Consider the following 14,107-nt stretch of genomic DNA (forward strand, 5'->3'; position numbering starts at 1 on the left):
TCGTTATACCAATCTAGTGTAGAAGATCAAAAGTTTGCGAGCAATAAGAATTTCGGTGAATGTTTTTTCATGTAAAAACATGCTATCAAAATTGTGTATTATATTACCAAAACTTGGCACAGAACTTAGAAATGAAGTCAATGTATTCATTTACATTAACTCTCTTCTATACAGTATACAAAAAGTATAAAAATGGTAATAATCTTCTCATCTTCACAACCATCACCTTGAAACCATATCCAAATTTATAAAAAAAAAAAATCATACAAAAAAATTAACCCATTTCCCATTCCTATTTTAAAATGTGTGTTAATTACTAAAGGTTTCTATGTACTTTTATGTTATCGGGGTTCGTATATCTATATTGGACAGGGATAAATGTCCAAGTGTTAAATCCTACTCATATATGAGATTTAATGATCTGAAATCAATACTTGAGGTAAAATAAAGAGTCTGAGGAATGGATCATCGTAGGAACGTGTGTTATATGCACAAGAAGGGTATCTAAGCGGATTGAGCATATTATAGGACAGCCTACAAAAAGATTTCAAGTAGTGAGAGCATCTGGAAGAGAGTTAGCAGCTCCGAGCACCTTACCACCTACGTCTGGGAAGTGTTCATGCCCTCTTAGGGAATGAACCTTCCCATTCCTGTCTACATGGACAGGGTATCTGAGGAGATGTCCTTGCATTGGCGAATACTCCTCTGCTACGAATTTCTTCCAATTTTCTTCAGCTATATTGTTTACTGCCCTTACACATTCCAAATTTTCGGCTTCCTTAAAGAGATCGTCTAGCCCTCCTAGGTGTTCTGCCCACAATGACATTCTATACCCGTATATCTGCACAAAACAGTAGCATTGAACTAGATTACGTACACCCACTTAATGGTATCGAGATATTGAAATCTATCTAAAAAAACAACAAAAATTGACTACATAAGATAAGTTATAACCTGGCCGAGGGGGTGCTCCTTCTTGTTAGCCCAAGTGTAATGAGGTTGATAAGCGCCCATGGCTATCTCCGTGTCTCTTGAACCAGCCATTGAGCGTTGGTTGATATTGGCTGAACCCAATATGACATATTCATCATCAACTATCATACCCTTCGCATGGACATATATCATAAATCTTCTGAACTTTTGAGAAGGTAAAACCTGAAAGAATTGAAAAGATCAATACAACTTTCTTTTCATAGGAAATCATTAAACAAGTCTACAGCCATAAATCCAAAGAGATCAAGATTCTTACCGCATCACTATTTTTGGATGACAGAGGACCCGAATCTGCTAAGTCTAGGGGTGGTTCACGATTCGCAAGGCAATAGAAGTTTAAGTAATCTCGTGGGTGTGCATCTAGGTTCATTACTTTGATCTCCTTTGAAATTATGTTGTACATCATTTGCATTGTTTGTCCCTGATGAAAATGCACAATCATGAATTCTCTTGTTATATAATTTGGCTAAACTCTAAATCATATTTCCTTTACCTCAATTTCATTAAGTGGCTCCCACCTAGGCATGGTTTGGAAGGGTTGAATATAGGCAACCATACCTTTGTAAAAACAAATTGGTTATTTTCGATTCACCCTTCATAGTTTATTCCATCAAGTTACATCACATTCAATTCCGTTCCATTCCTTTATCTCAACGTCATTAAATAACTCCCACCTAAGTTGGGTTTGAAAGATCGAATATATGTAACTTTACCCTTGTTAAAACAAAGGTTGATTCTCTATTGGCTCTTGATAGTAAATACCATGAGCAACTTGACATATGTAAGAAGTGCACATGATTTAACGAACCATTTTGGTATTCTATTCTGAACGGAAACCAAAGAACAATAATTTTTGGCTTCGTGGAAAATGGACACAAAGAACAATATGAGTATATGACATTACATTACAAAATCTTCATTGAACAGTTTTCTTCCATAATGTATACTAGCGTAATATAATGAGTTTTACCATCTACCTGCCAGAAAAGAATTTCCTGCACAGAAGCCGAGGAAGGAACACCCTCAGGCCACATAGGGATAATAACATAAACTGAGAATCTCTCTTTGGCTCTAATTTTGCTAGCAATCTTTAGTGCGATTTCCATTGGTATTAAATGATCAGCACCTGAATAAAGAACATTGGAACAATACCACATGATTAAGCAGACAATTTTAAAGGACAGGTATAAACCTCAGTCAAGGATCACAAATTAAGGTTTAAGTGAAGGTTTATGATGTATCAATGTGTAGGAGCCAAATAATTCAAGTATGTAATGAATGACAATAATAAATAAATAATCCAGATAAGGATTTAAGGTGGTTCACCAATCTTAGGCTACATCCACCATCTAGCCTAGGATTAATATTAGTGTGTTTAAAGGAGAAATACAAACTTGAGGGAATTACAATGGAGTATAGTGTAAGGGAAGAGAGGAGCTAATATGAGTGTAATTTACATAAGCAAGAGATAATACTCTTAGATGAGACTTTTTGGCACATTAATATTATTGGATATGTGCGGGTATATATATATAGGAAGAAAAGGGTAACAAGTGGGGCAGCCAAGACCTATGTAACAACAGCAGCAGATTCGTACACGGAAGTCAGTAGGTTCGCTCGACCATGGCTCGACCCGAGCAGTCAGTCGAGTAACATGGGTCAGCAGCCTCTGAGTCACTCTTTTCCCTTTCCATGCTAAGCCACAGTCTCCGATGCTGCTTATACTCATTCCTAGGACTGATTTCTTCCTTTCTAAGCCTTACATGTCAAGATAAACTACCCATAATATCAAGTACTATTGATACAAAACCAACTACATGTGCCACTTTGTCCTTTTCTAATCTTCACCAACTAAAATGATTAATTACCTTAATCATGTTTTGATTACTTGGTAACACAAGTCATTAATAATCCTAACAGGAATTTAACAAGGATACTCATATATCCTAGGTCATTTGAACAGGTCTTGTTTGTCTTGTCTAATTTTTACTAATTTTTTGTGATAGTAACTAAATTTGATTGATGAAAAATGGTTTGATGAATTTCCCATCGTATTTCTTATCAGAGAATAGTAGGATTTTGAAATTTTCTTGCCTGCATTTTTGTAAGATGGCCATGCATATGATGATCCAAGGAAATACTGGTTTTCTATGTATATGAAATGTTGAGCAGCTCTGATTGCTTCAATGTATGCTGTTTGGATGCTCCTGTCTATCACCAAATTCTTTGCACAAACTAGGTTCTGCAATGCGGAAGAGGTTTATGAGATCGAACACAAAGTTCTAAATATAGAACAAACACACCAATTCTACCATCCAAGTTTAAAGAAAAACCTTGATGATGTTTGCCACCAAGGGTCAATAAAAATAAAAACCTCTTTATTATCACTAACAAGGTAAGGAAGATGATGTTTGATGATGATGGTATTAAATGAAGTTTGTCACCTAACTGCATTGGGTGATGGAAAATAGAAATTTTAAATACGTCATCTTGACAAACCTGAGACTCAGCAACCTGTACATCCTTTGGGAATCCTTCCACTGACCCTGAATCAATAGACCGGAAAACCTGCACCAGTTTAGATAAGCAGTTAGATCTATTAGCTCATTTGGCTCCTCCATCGGTCCCTCTAAAGTCTCCTACTTACTGGTCGAAAATTTTTGGGTGTTCAAGCAAGGTGAGACTATTTGCTATCATACGAAACTTAAACCTACCTGAACTTGCCAACCCTCGGGATCATTCTCTTCACAAGCCCATAGTTGTCTGTCATTAGGAGAAGCACATTTCGAAGGACTAAGGATCCAAGATATACGATCAATTTTCAGCAAGGCGTCATCATGCCAATGAGATAGTTTCTTGATTTTCCGTCTGATAGATGATTTTGTGGCTTTCCTCCAGCGCTGCTCAAAGTTTGTAAGCACATCATAAGCTGCCGGTCCTTCAATCTTGCAATGAAGATCATGCCATGGTTCTCTAGGCCCCTTTCTTCCCTATTATGATTGAATAAAATTACAATGATCAAATGATGACTTAGAACAACAAAGAAAAGAATTGGGAAAAAGCTAAACCAAGAGAGAAATAACTCACATCCAATGTGGGATTATGGTAATCATTTTGGTAGATAGTATCAAGGTCTCGAAATAGACGATGCCCTGGAGTATCATAACGACCATCACAAAGGTCTAAACCTCCCAAGAATGCGGTTATTTTCCTGTTATTCCCCGGTGCTTGAGTATCCAGAATAACGCACTTCTGATGGTGTGTGTACAGGGTACCGACAACCTGCAATCAAATTTAATTATTAGAAACAATGTTTGGTACGAAGAGCTTTGAAATCATATATCAACCTAGTTGATTAATGCTAGCTAGATTTGGTCATTCGAAGAAATGAAAAATGGAAAAACTCATAGGAGCAGAGTTTTGGGCTTTGTCTCAACTCGAAAAGGTAACATTCACTGTACAAAGCAGTCTGCTAGCTCTTCAAGGCTAGCGCTTCTGGCTGGGACTATATGCGGGATCAGTATTCTCTATTTTGTATAAGAAAACCCTTTGCCATGCTAATCTATTACCAAATATTTCATTAATTCAATGTTATTAAGCGACTTATTTAGACAGGGTTTGGGAGAATCGAATATACATAACCTCATCCTTGTAATAACAGAGAGGTCATTCCGATTGACCCTTAATCTGAAACAAAACAAGAAGTGCTCATGATTTATGAGCTATTTTAATATGATTCATTATCATGTAAAACCAAAAAACTATAAATCTTTAGCCCTATTCAAAAATGAAAGACAAAAGTAAAAACTAAAAGAACCAAAAACTGAATACAACAAACAGCGAATGGTACATATTATAGCAAAGGCATGCCTGTTGCTTGATAATGCTAAGCTTACTGCTGGCATAACGGGGTGACAAAGTGCAAATGACTGAAGAATGCTTAAAAAACTTCCTTGTTTGTTCGTCGTGAGTTTGCATCACACCTTGCTACAAAGTGAAAGGAAAAATGTATTAAAGATCAATCAATAACTCCACCACTCAAGCACATAATCCATCATCATAAGACACAAAACATGACATAGAGTGTTTGGCTATTAGATGGTTCAATTAATTTGTTTAACCTGTTGTTAGCATTGACCGTATAAGTCAGCTGATAAGAAAACATTCGGTGAATCTGACAATTAACTATTTGTTAGAGAAAATTGGGTTGATGAGCCACTACTCGATGAAAATTAGTTGGCCAGAGCTAGACCTGATCATGGGCGGCTTGGCCCGTCGGCCCGAAAAAGTGAGGGTTTGGGTACCAAAATATGGCCCGATGGGCAGGTTTGGACAGAAAATAAGTGGCCCAATTTTTTTTTGAGACAGGTTTGGGATTGGCGTTTGGCCTACGGGTTGGCCCGACCCGGCTCGAAAAGGTAGATCGTGAAGATGACGATGAATGCCATTTACTTTGTTGTTTGACCAAACAACTAGTCATAATCCAAAAACTAGCATAAAAGCCAATTACTAACACATCCTATAACTATATCAAAATTGTTTTTTGTTTTTACCGTGTTGATGAAGAATTTACTATGAGAAGTTTTATCATCCCAAACAAGCAACAACACCCTAACACCTTCTTGTGACTTATACTTCAAAAGTTCTCCTAAACTCAACTCCCCACTAGGCAAAGGTGGTCTTCCAGCGGAAGGTTCTCTTACCAACTTTACCTTATGATATACTGACCAACCTACAATGTACACCAAATGATGAGCCTCCAGTATAGCATGGCATATGTCTTCCCAGCACTTTCCATGCTGATACTCCACCCCTGATTCTAGCTCAATTTTAGGTAGTTCATTATCAGCTACATGAGCATCTTGGTATAATGTTACCCTTCCCCCTGGTCGCTCCGGAAAGTAGCTCCGCGTCACCTCATGTGCCCCGCCTACATTGTTCCGATTCTTGTCGCACGGAATGAATCTGTGGAAACAACAATAGAATTGATAGGTAATTAGGAAGCTACAACTTTGTCAAAACCTTAATCGTAACTATATAACGAGAACAAGACCGGCCTTGAGATATTAAGGGTGGGACAAAATATAAATTTAGGCTCTAACGATATATTTCTCCGTTTCATTTTACTTGCAGATAAAAAAAATATCACTATGAGATATAACTAAAACAAAACGAAGTAAGTAGAAAACATAGAATCTATAATGCTGGATGTATGCACCAATACATGTATAAAATCCAAGAAGATTTTTCTAAGAGAAATTTTTGATGCAAAATCACTAATAACAAAATCTAAATCAAGAGACCATCTTTATAAGAAAGCAAAATTTAATTTGGTGAATAAACTTATATTTGTAATTAGTCTTAAATGTAAATAGGAAAGCGTTATGGTAGTTTTAGTAACTATCAACATAAATTATCGTCCAAATTATGTTTTGTGTCAACTCAAATAAATAAAGATAAGATATATCCTAAAAAATAGAATGTTCAAATAAAACATTATTGAACAAAATTTGAGTCAAATAACATCACATTAAGTAATTTATTACATACATTTGGAGTTGTTTGTTTCAAGGAAATGAAAATTTTAAGAGTTTTAATATGAGATTTGAGACAAGACTTAAAAGTTACTTCGTATCTCATATGTAATCCATAAGAAATAACAATGACACCTCACCAACTTTTGTTGAACAACCTTCACGTCATACCCTTGATCATAGGTGCATTTGGTTGTGTTAAAAAAAAATAATATTTACAAAATCTAAAATAAATAGTGTGGAAATGATAAGGTATGAATAGTTATTTACAAATTTTCAACTTTAACTACTTGTAAAGTATAAATGAAATCAATTTAAATTCAAATTTAAATATTTTAAATTCCAAACACTAAATTTCAATGTAATATAGATTAAATAGAATTATTATAGCTTCAAAGTTCAAACAAACATTATAGGAGTATACTTCTATATTATATGAAAGCCCATAATTTCATACCACCACTTTCCACCCACTTAATAAATCTGGGCATTATAGGCATACTTTATTTATGTAATTAAAAAATCATTTAATAAAACATAAAAAATACATATCACTTTAGTTTTAAATAATACTCCCTCTATTCATTCTATGTGTCCTATTTTTTTTACGGTCAAATCACGTCCAATTTCTATTTTTTATATGGGTTTTTAACTTTTATCCCCTTAGTAGCTTTATCTTATATTCAATTATACCCTCCATTACCCATACTAATTTTCTTTCTTTACATTAAAATTCTATAATACCACTTGCTTTCCTACCCTTAAGGCCCCATTTTTGAGTCTCTTTAAAATTCGTAAAAAGTCAAATTGGATTCTTAAGGTGAATAGGTGGAAGTAATAAAAATTAACCTGAGACGTAGGTGCACGGCAGTATTTCGTTTGGGAGGTTTTCCATTATCCCTAAGAATAGGAAACCAAGCATCAATCTCCTCCCCTAAGGCAATCGACAATGCAGGAATCGTGGCGGTGCCGATCATCTCGGCTCCAAGTACGTCGTTATCTTTAACCTTAAACTCAATATCGGCAACCGAATGAGCTAACGGAATCCAAAAATGTTCGTCCCATTTCGGACTTTGCGAATTCTGGATCACACGAGTACGCGCCACCGTTGCACCACCCAGGTTCACCGTCACGTAAGGATCACTCGTTATGATCCTTTTATGCTTATTATGTTTAAGATTCGGATCCTGATTTTTCCCTTCGACGGATACTTTCTTTGAACTTTTCGAAAACGGAACGTTACATGACGAAAAAACACGTCGAAAATTTTCGGAAAAGAGATCCATATTGGGAAGACATCTTGCTTCTACAACATGGAGGTCAAGATCACCATGGAGGTAGATCGCACGGCCAGAAAGAACGGTACTCATTCCTTTATCAACGTCCATTTGGAAAATCTAACGGTTACGATTGAGTGGGGGAAGTCAACCGGTGTATACCGGCGATTACAAGTAATCGTTGGATCAAACACCGGTCAACGGTAAGTCCCCCAGAATGGTAAATGGGAAAAAATCAAAAAAAAATTGAGATGAAAATGGTTAGGATGGTTAATTATTTTGATGATAATTTTAATGGAGGAATGAATGAGAGAAAAATAGTTGAGAGAAACGTGGCGAGTAGTTATGGAAGATTGATAAAAATGGTAGAGAAAATGTAGGTGAGATCTGGAATCGGAAATATTAATACGGGTTGAATATGGAGGAAGAAATTGTGTAGCTGTGTATGGACGAATTATGTGAAGTATATATTGATGAGATGTATGACATTTAGTCGTTATTTATTTAGATTTGAAGATTTATTATTTTATTACATCTACTTTAATTTAATTTTTATAAATTTATGAAGATGGGGTCATTAAAATTAATCAGTTACTCAAATCATCTTATTATTCTTTAAACCGAAAAATTGAAACTCAACTTATACTAGCTTGAAATTCTTTTGACTTATTTGAATCTGGTTTAATTTTGGAGTCAACATCTTCTTTATTTTCTATATTAGTTTTTGTGTTTGGAGTTAATAAGCTCTTCTTGGGTTGGGGCATTATTTAAATGTAAATATTTAAGAGAGTAAAAAAAGTCAAAGTAAGAAAAACAAAGTTGATAAATGAAAAATTAATGAAATTTGATTATTGTAGAAGTAGAAAAATGATTGCAAAGTAATGAAAAATAAAAGGAGCTCTTAATCTTTAGGGTAAATATTTACCCTAGGGAAGGGTGGGGGAAAGTATTACCTTCATAATAGATAAATCATCTTTTTTTTATTATTACTTTTATTTCATGTTCATTTTACCTTCTTTACAACTATCTCAACTACTTCAAATGCATCTTTATCTGTTTTCATTTCAATCGTTTGACTTTATTTCCCCTTTAAATATTACCTTCAATCCAAGCATGCCCTTGATGTTTAAAGTTTTATATTTAATTTTATGAAAAGGTTAATAAAAGAAATCGAAAACTCGATGTCGTATATCTTAATAAAAGTTTTAATTAGGAAAAAAATTTTAAAATTTTTATTCGGTTGAATCTAATCGAATAATTCTATCATATTGTACTTAACATTAAGATTAACTTGATTCAAAAAAATAATTTGAATCTAATTTTTTTTCTAATGTGAATGTTATACTTTAACTCTTTAATCAATTATTCTTAGTTCAATTTAATTAATTTCTATAAATATAACATAAAAGTTAGAAACCTATATATACATTTTATAAGAAAAAGTAACTTTCAAATTTACTAAACTTTTGGTTTACTCGCTCAGCCTCAATAGATTCGAAGCAAAACGAAACTATGGCGTATTTAAAAAGTTGGTAATAAATGAAGTGAGAGATTAAATTGCATGATTAATTAAAAGAGAATTAAAATGTATGAATGTAATTAAAAGAAAGTGGTAGAGTATTGTCCAAAAATAAAAATAATACAAAATAAATAGAAAAAAAAATTTTTTTTTGCAAAATAAGTGAAACATAAGAAATCCTTTATTTATGATATACTTTAGCTACATCATCAGACTTAATCTCAGTGTTACATTTGGTAATTGGGATAATAACTTTTTGTTTGATAATTAAAAGATTTGGTGATATTCTAATTCTAATTTTCCAGCTTACATTATTACGTCAAAGTAGTGTTCTATTATGTCATTGTCTCTATTTTGATTTCTTCTTGTGGTTTTTCTTTATGGTAGAGCGGAGTAGTGGTCCAATCGGAAGTTTTACAATGACTTTTCTTTTATTTTAAAAAAATAAATAAATAAAAGTATGAATGTAAACACTCACTATTTAAGATAATGAATAATGATCATTACTATCTTTATTTATTACTTTCTCCATTTAAAAATACTTAATACGTCATGTTACTTATTCATTGACATTATTAATCATTTAAATTTATTTTATATGTTATGGCTATTATGTAAGAAATAATATATTCAAGTAGAATTTTGTTTGAGTCGCCTAATCTCATACTTTCATAATATTAATGTTTTGTAATTTTAAGATGTAGATTGTTCAATATATAAATAATCAAAATAACACATTGTATTATTGCGTAAAAAGTGAAACATAGCAAGGGAGTATAATGGAACATAGGAAGTATGAAATAAAACTACTCCCTCTGTTCCTTAATGAAATTAACACAAGGAATCCTCTCAAAAAAAAAGTTCACACAAGTAAATGTTCATGTGAATAAAAAAATAAAATCTTTTAGATAGTAAATATATTATTTATTGTATTGAACAATAATGTTGATAAAGAAAAAATGATTACCATTAACATTAACATTAAAAAAATATTAACAACTAATAATAAATGTTTTTATGAAGTCAGTAGAAAACATGTGGGGATCATAAGCAGATATGTGGGGACTATAAGTATTATTACAATATTTAAATGAGGATAAATAAGGTTATTTTTATCCAAAATTTGTAATACATATAGAAAGATTCTTTGGGAACAACAAATGGAACACCTCAAAATGACAAATGAGAACTTTTTAAGGAATAGAGGGAATATATATTGGACATTTAGAATATATAAAGATCTAGATTATATATACTACGTACTAAGTATAGTAGGTATAGTAGTGGGACAATATGCAATATATAAAAAGTCCAAAATATGCCTAATAAATAAAAACACAAATTGGAAAACGGTGGGAAAGCAGCGACTCGTTGCCTATAAGTGACGAGTCATTACTTGTCAAAACAAGGTCTCAAAATGAGATAGTACCGAAAGCCGAGTCAGCGTTTGGGTGAAAGCCGAGTAGGCTTTATTGGCGATGACTCTTCGCCTGTCCCATGTCTTGTTTTTGCGGTTCTGTTAGTTTATTTCGTTAGTGCTGTTTGTTATCAATCATCATTAATGTATGTTAACGACTTCTGGTGATTAGTAATGATGATCATTATATTGATTCATTGATAAGCTTTGGTGAATCAACCTTTTGATTCATAGGCTTTGTTTGATGAAGTACACTTGTTTCATAAGAAGACATTGGTTGACACTTTACTTTATAAATAGAGCGAGTGTCCAAAGGGCATTTCACCCATCCATTCTTAAATACATTTTTCGAATTTATCTATTAAAATACGTTTTTCATGCTTCTCTTTAGCATGTTGTGTATAAAGAGAGTTACAAACTCTTTATACATTATCATAAGTTAATTATCCATCTACAACACTTGTCTTTACTTTTGCAATGTCCTTTATGCTAGTACATTGTTGTGTTGGTTGTATCTCATTGTGAATTTCATCATCAGCCCAAACACCTTTGTGGGAGAAATACCACAATAGGAAAGTGTATGAACGCCTCCTACAAATATCAAATTTCAGAGCGACCTTTATTGTTGCAACCTTATCTTTATGGTGTCCATTTTGGTGATCTACAAAGTAAGGCGTTACATTGTCATCTACACAAGGGAAATACAGATCAATTAGTTTTGTTTGTATTTGCATTATATTTCCAATAATATAACTATACTCCCTTTGTTTTAGAGCATACGTCTTATCTAATTTTTCACAAATTTTAAGAGATCGTTTGTTTGCACATAGTTATCAACATAACTTTATATCATTAGCTAATGGTATTCAGGGTTATGTTTCTTGAACAAAAATAGTAAAAATCATAAAAATTTAGAATTATTAGGAAATATACCTTCCTACACTTTACAAGAATTCACTAATTTAAGTCCATAATAAGTTTTTGAAATCCTTATAATATTGAAAATTTATTTGTATCAACTAAACAACTGTAGTAAATTCAAATATAAAAAGTTGTCAAGGTAGCGATGAAAATTTAGCAATAGAAGAACTGATGTCACAATTTGCAACGAATTAGCAACCAAAAACTAAGTGATTGTTCATTAGGGAAGAAGGCATCACCAAGTTGTCACGTCAATCAAATTACAACACAAGGCTTGGAATAAAGCTTGATACTACGACATGTGTGAATTCCAAGAATATGGATAGGCAATTGGACAAGAGATCTCGCACTTTCTTCTTTTCACAATGAATCTTCTTGGTGACATCTTTCTAGAGTGTTTTCCATAGAGCTACTCTCCTAGATGAGAAGTGGTGACATCTTTCTAGAGTGTTTTCCATAGAGCTACTCTCCTAGATGAGAAGTGTCCTAGTTAACACCTTCTAAGAGTAAGTTCATTGAAAGCGCTGGTTAAGGTAAAGGAATCTTTATGCTCCAAATTCGACCTCAAGCAAACCTATATAACTTTTTTTAACAACTTCCAACGTTTTGGGGGCCAATTGTATGCTCTAGCCCAACATGACTTATATGGGATCGGCCCAAAACTACCTAAATTAAAATAATATCGTGTATCCTAAATCACATGAGGCAAACCGTAAACAGTATTCTGATAAAAGCCCATTAGCTATCTTGTGTTCCAAGGTAGATTATAGGAAAAGTCTTCCCCACTAATGGGAAACCTAATGACGACCAAGTAAGAGAGTGATGGGAAAACCTAAAAGTCAATAACGGAATAACTACTAATGGTAAAATGAAATAGGGGAAACGTTTGCTGCCCTAATTCCTTACCATAAATACTTGTATGTTCATGAATACAAGGTATGTACCATTATCTCCCTTCTGAGCACTTAAGTCCTGAAAAGTGTTCTAGATTCATTAAGTAATTACTATGTCCTCAAGAGAAGTTCTGGCATAGGTCTTCTAAGCAAAAGGTTACAGTGCACTTGAAATGAAACATCTAAGTACTCCATCTTATATTACAAATACGGACTTCGTCGTCGGAGACAATCCCTATAGACACATTTGGGGCACTCTAACATGAGTTTCTTGTGTAGTCATAATCTTGGTGATATTCTATGGAGATTGAGCTAAGAATTAAGTAATAAATCTCCCACCAGTTCGATCAATACCGATCATAACTGTGTTCATTATCATACAAGAAGAATTTTCTAGAGAGGGATTGAATTGAGGTTTATTGAGAAAGAAAAAAAGAAATTACGGTTATGTAGAAAAAGGTGTAAGTTAAGTTTACATAGAGAGGAAACTAATATTTAGGTTATGTCGAAACAAGGTTCTATAGAGGATGAGTGAGTTTGGGTTAGGTGTATAGAGAGAGTAACAATTATTAGATTGTGTGTTTAAGGACGTATATGGGTTGTATTTGTTTTGGCTCATTTCGTGGGTTTCATTAATAAATTGGTCATGGCCATGGTCGTGGTCATGGATATGGTCATCAATCTAGCATCCCACATAAAGTTAGGGTCTGAAGGGAAAGGTAGTTAGAGTCTAGCAACATGAGATGAATAGCAAGATAACGTAGGAGAAGTTACCTGCAAAACACAAAACAAATTGTAGTAGGATAGGATCGTTAGAAGAAAAGAATAAAAAAAAAAGAAAAATTACATACATAAAATGGTACACTATGACATTAAAACCACTGTCATATCAGACACATTTTTTGGTTATTAGATTTTCTTAATGAGAATTACTCTAACATTATCTGGCAATACATGTTTTCCTGTAAGAATTCAAAGACGCTAGGCAATTTCCATTTGCATTTTGTTTTGCCATGACAGTCAATAATAGTTAAGGCCAATTTCTCTCCCAAATAATCTTTTTCTTCCAAGGCTTGTATTTAGCTATGATCAGCAATATATAAATGTATTCATGGGCGAAGCAAACATTAACAAATTTATTAAGGGTGAGTTTAGATGGAAGAAAATAGAGGAAAAGGAATTGGAGGGAATTGAAGGGATGAAAAATCCCTTTTTAGATAAACAGAATAGGAGGGAAGGGATTTGGAGGATTGGATGAATGATATTTGTTGAGTTATCAATCTTTCCATTGTTGGAAAAATTTGAAGGGAAAATTCTCTTCTCCATTTCTTTCCCTTCCCTTCCCTTCCCTTCCCTCGTAAACAAACAAGAGTTATATTCCTTCTATTTCTCTTCCCTTCCTTTCCCTTTCCTCCCCTTTCCATTCTTTTCTCTCCAAATTTGTTATTGAAACATAGTGTAAAGGCCCTGAGTAAATTTAAAAAATTATTATATCTTTCTAACAACTTTGTATCTTTAAACCCTTAACAAATACTAGGTAATTTTATATTGAG

At 33.4% G+C, this 14,107-nt stretch overlaps 1 protein-coding gene across 2 annotated transcripts; it reads right to left on the reverse strand.

Moving 5' to 3' along the window:
• Window positions 1–67: 67 nt before the first annotated feature.
• Window positions 68–8,254, reverse strand: LOC130797490 (phospholipase D delta-like). Of its 2 annotated transcripts, none has more exons than XM_057660093.1 (11): window positions 7,377–8,254; window positions 5,547–5,958; window positions 4,864–4,980; window positions 4,081–4,275; window positions 3,708–3,983; window positions 3,493–3,561; window positions 3,088–3,235; window positions 1,971–2,119; window positions 1,250–1,414; window positions 955–1,155; window positions 68–841 (listed from the first exon to the last, which is right to left on the reverse strand). In XM_057660093.1, the coding sequence occupies exons 1-11, from the start codon at window positions 7,913–7,915 to the stop codon at window positions 548–550; spliced, it is 2,565 nt and encodes an 854-aa protein (XP_057516076.1). In that variant the 5' UTR covers window positions 7,916–8,254; the 3' UTR covers window positions 68–547. The 2 variants fall into 2 exon arrangements, with proteins under 2 accessions (XP_057516076.1, XP_057516077.1); XM_057660094.1 differs by having other exon boundaries at window positions 117–841; window positions 5,706–5,958.
• Window positions 8,255–14,107: the final 5,853 nt, after the last annotated feature.

The sequence above is a fragment of the Amaranthus tricolor genome, chromosome 13 (genome assembly GCF_026212465.1).
Source record: "Amaranthus tricolor cultivar Red isolate AtriRed21 chromosome 13, ASM2621246v1, whole genome shotgun sequence".
Classification (NCBI taxonomy): Eukaryota; Viridiplantae; Streptophyta; class Magnoliopsida; order Caryophyllales; family Amaranthaceae; genus Amaranthus; species Amaranthus tricolor.

Bases quoted from the DNA above. Each gene is read 5' to 3' on its own strand.
- LOC130797490 (XM_057660093.1), bottom strand. From the start codon at position 7,915: ATGGACGTTGATAAAGGAATGAGTACCGTTCTTTCTGGCCGTGCGATC. The intron at 2,120-3,087 runs GCAAGAAAATTT...TTCTTTATTCAG, and splicing joins GCCATCTTACAAAAATGCAG to GTGCTGATCATTTAATACCA. The intron at 842-954 runs GTTATAACTTAT...TGTTTTGTGCAG, and splicing joins AGGAGCACCCCCTCGGCCAG to ATATACGGGTATAGAATGTC.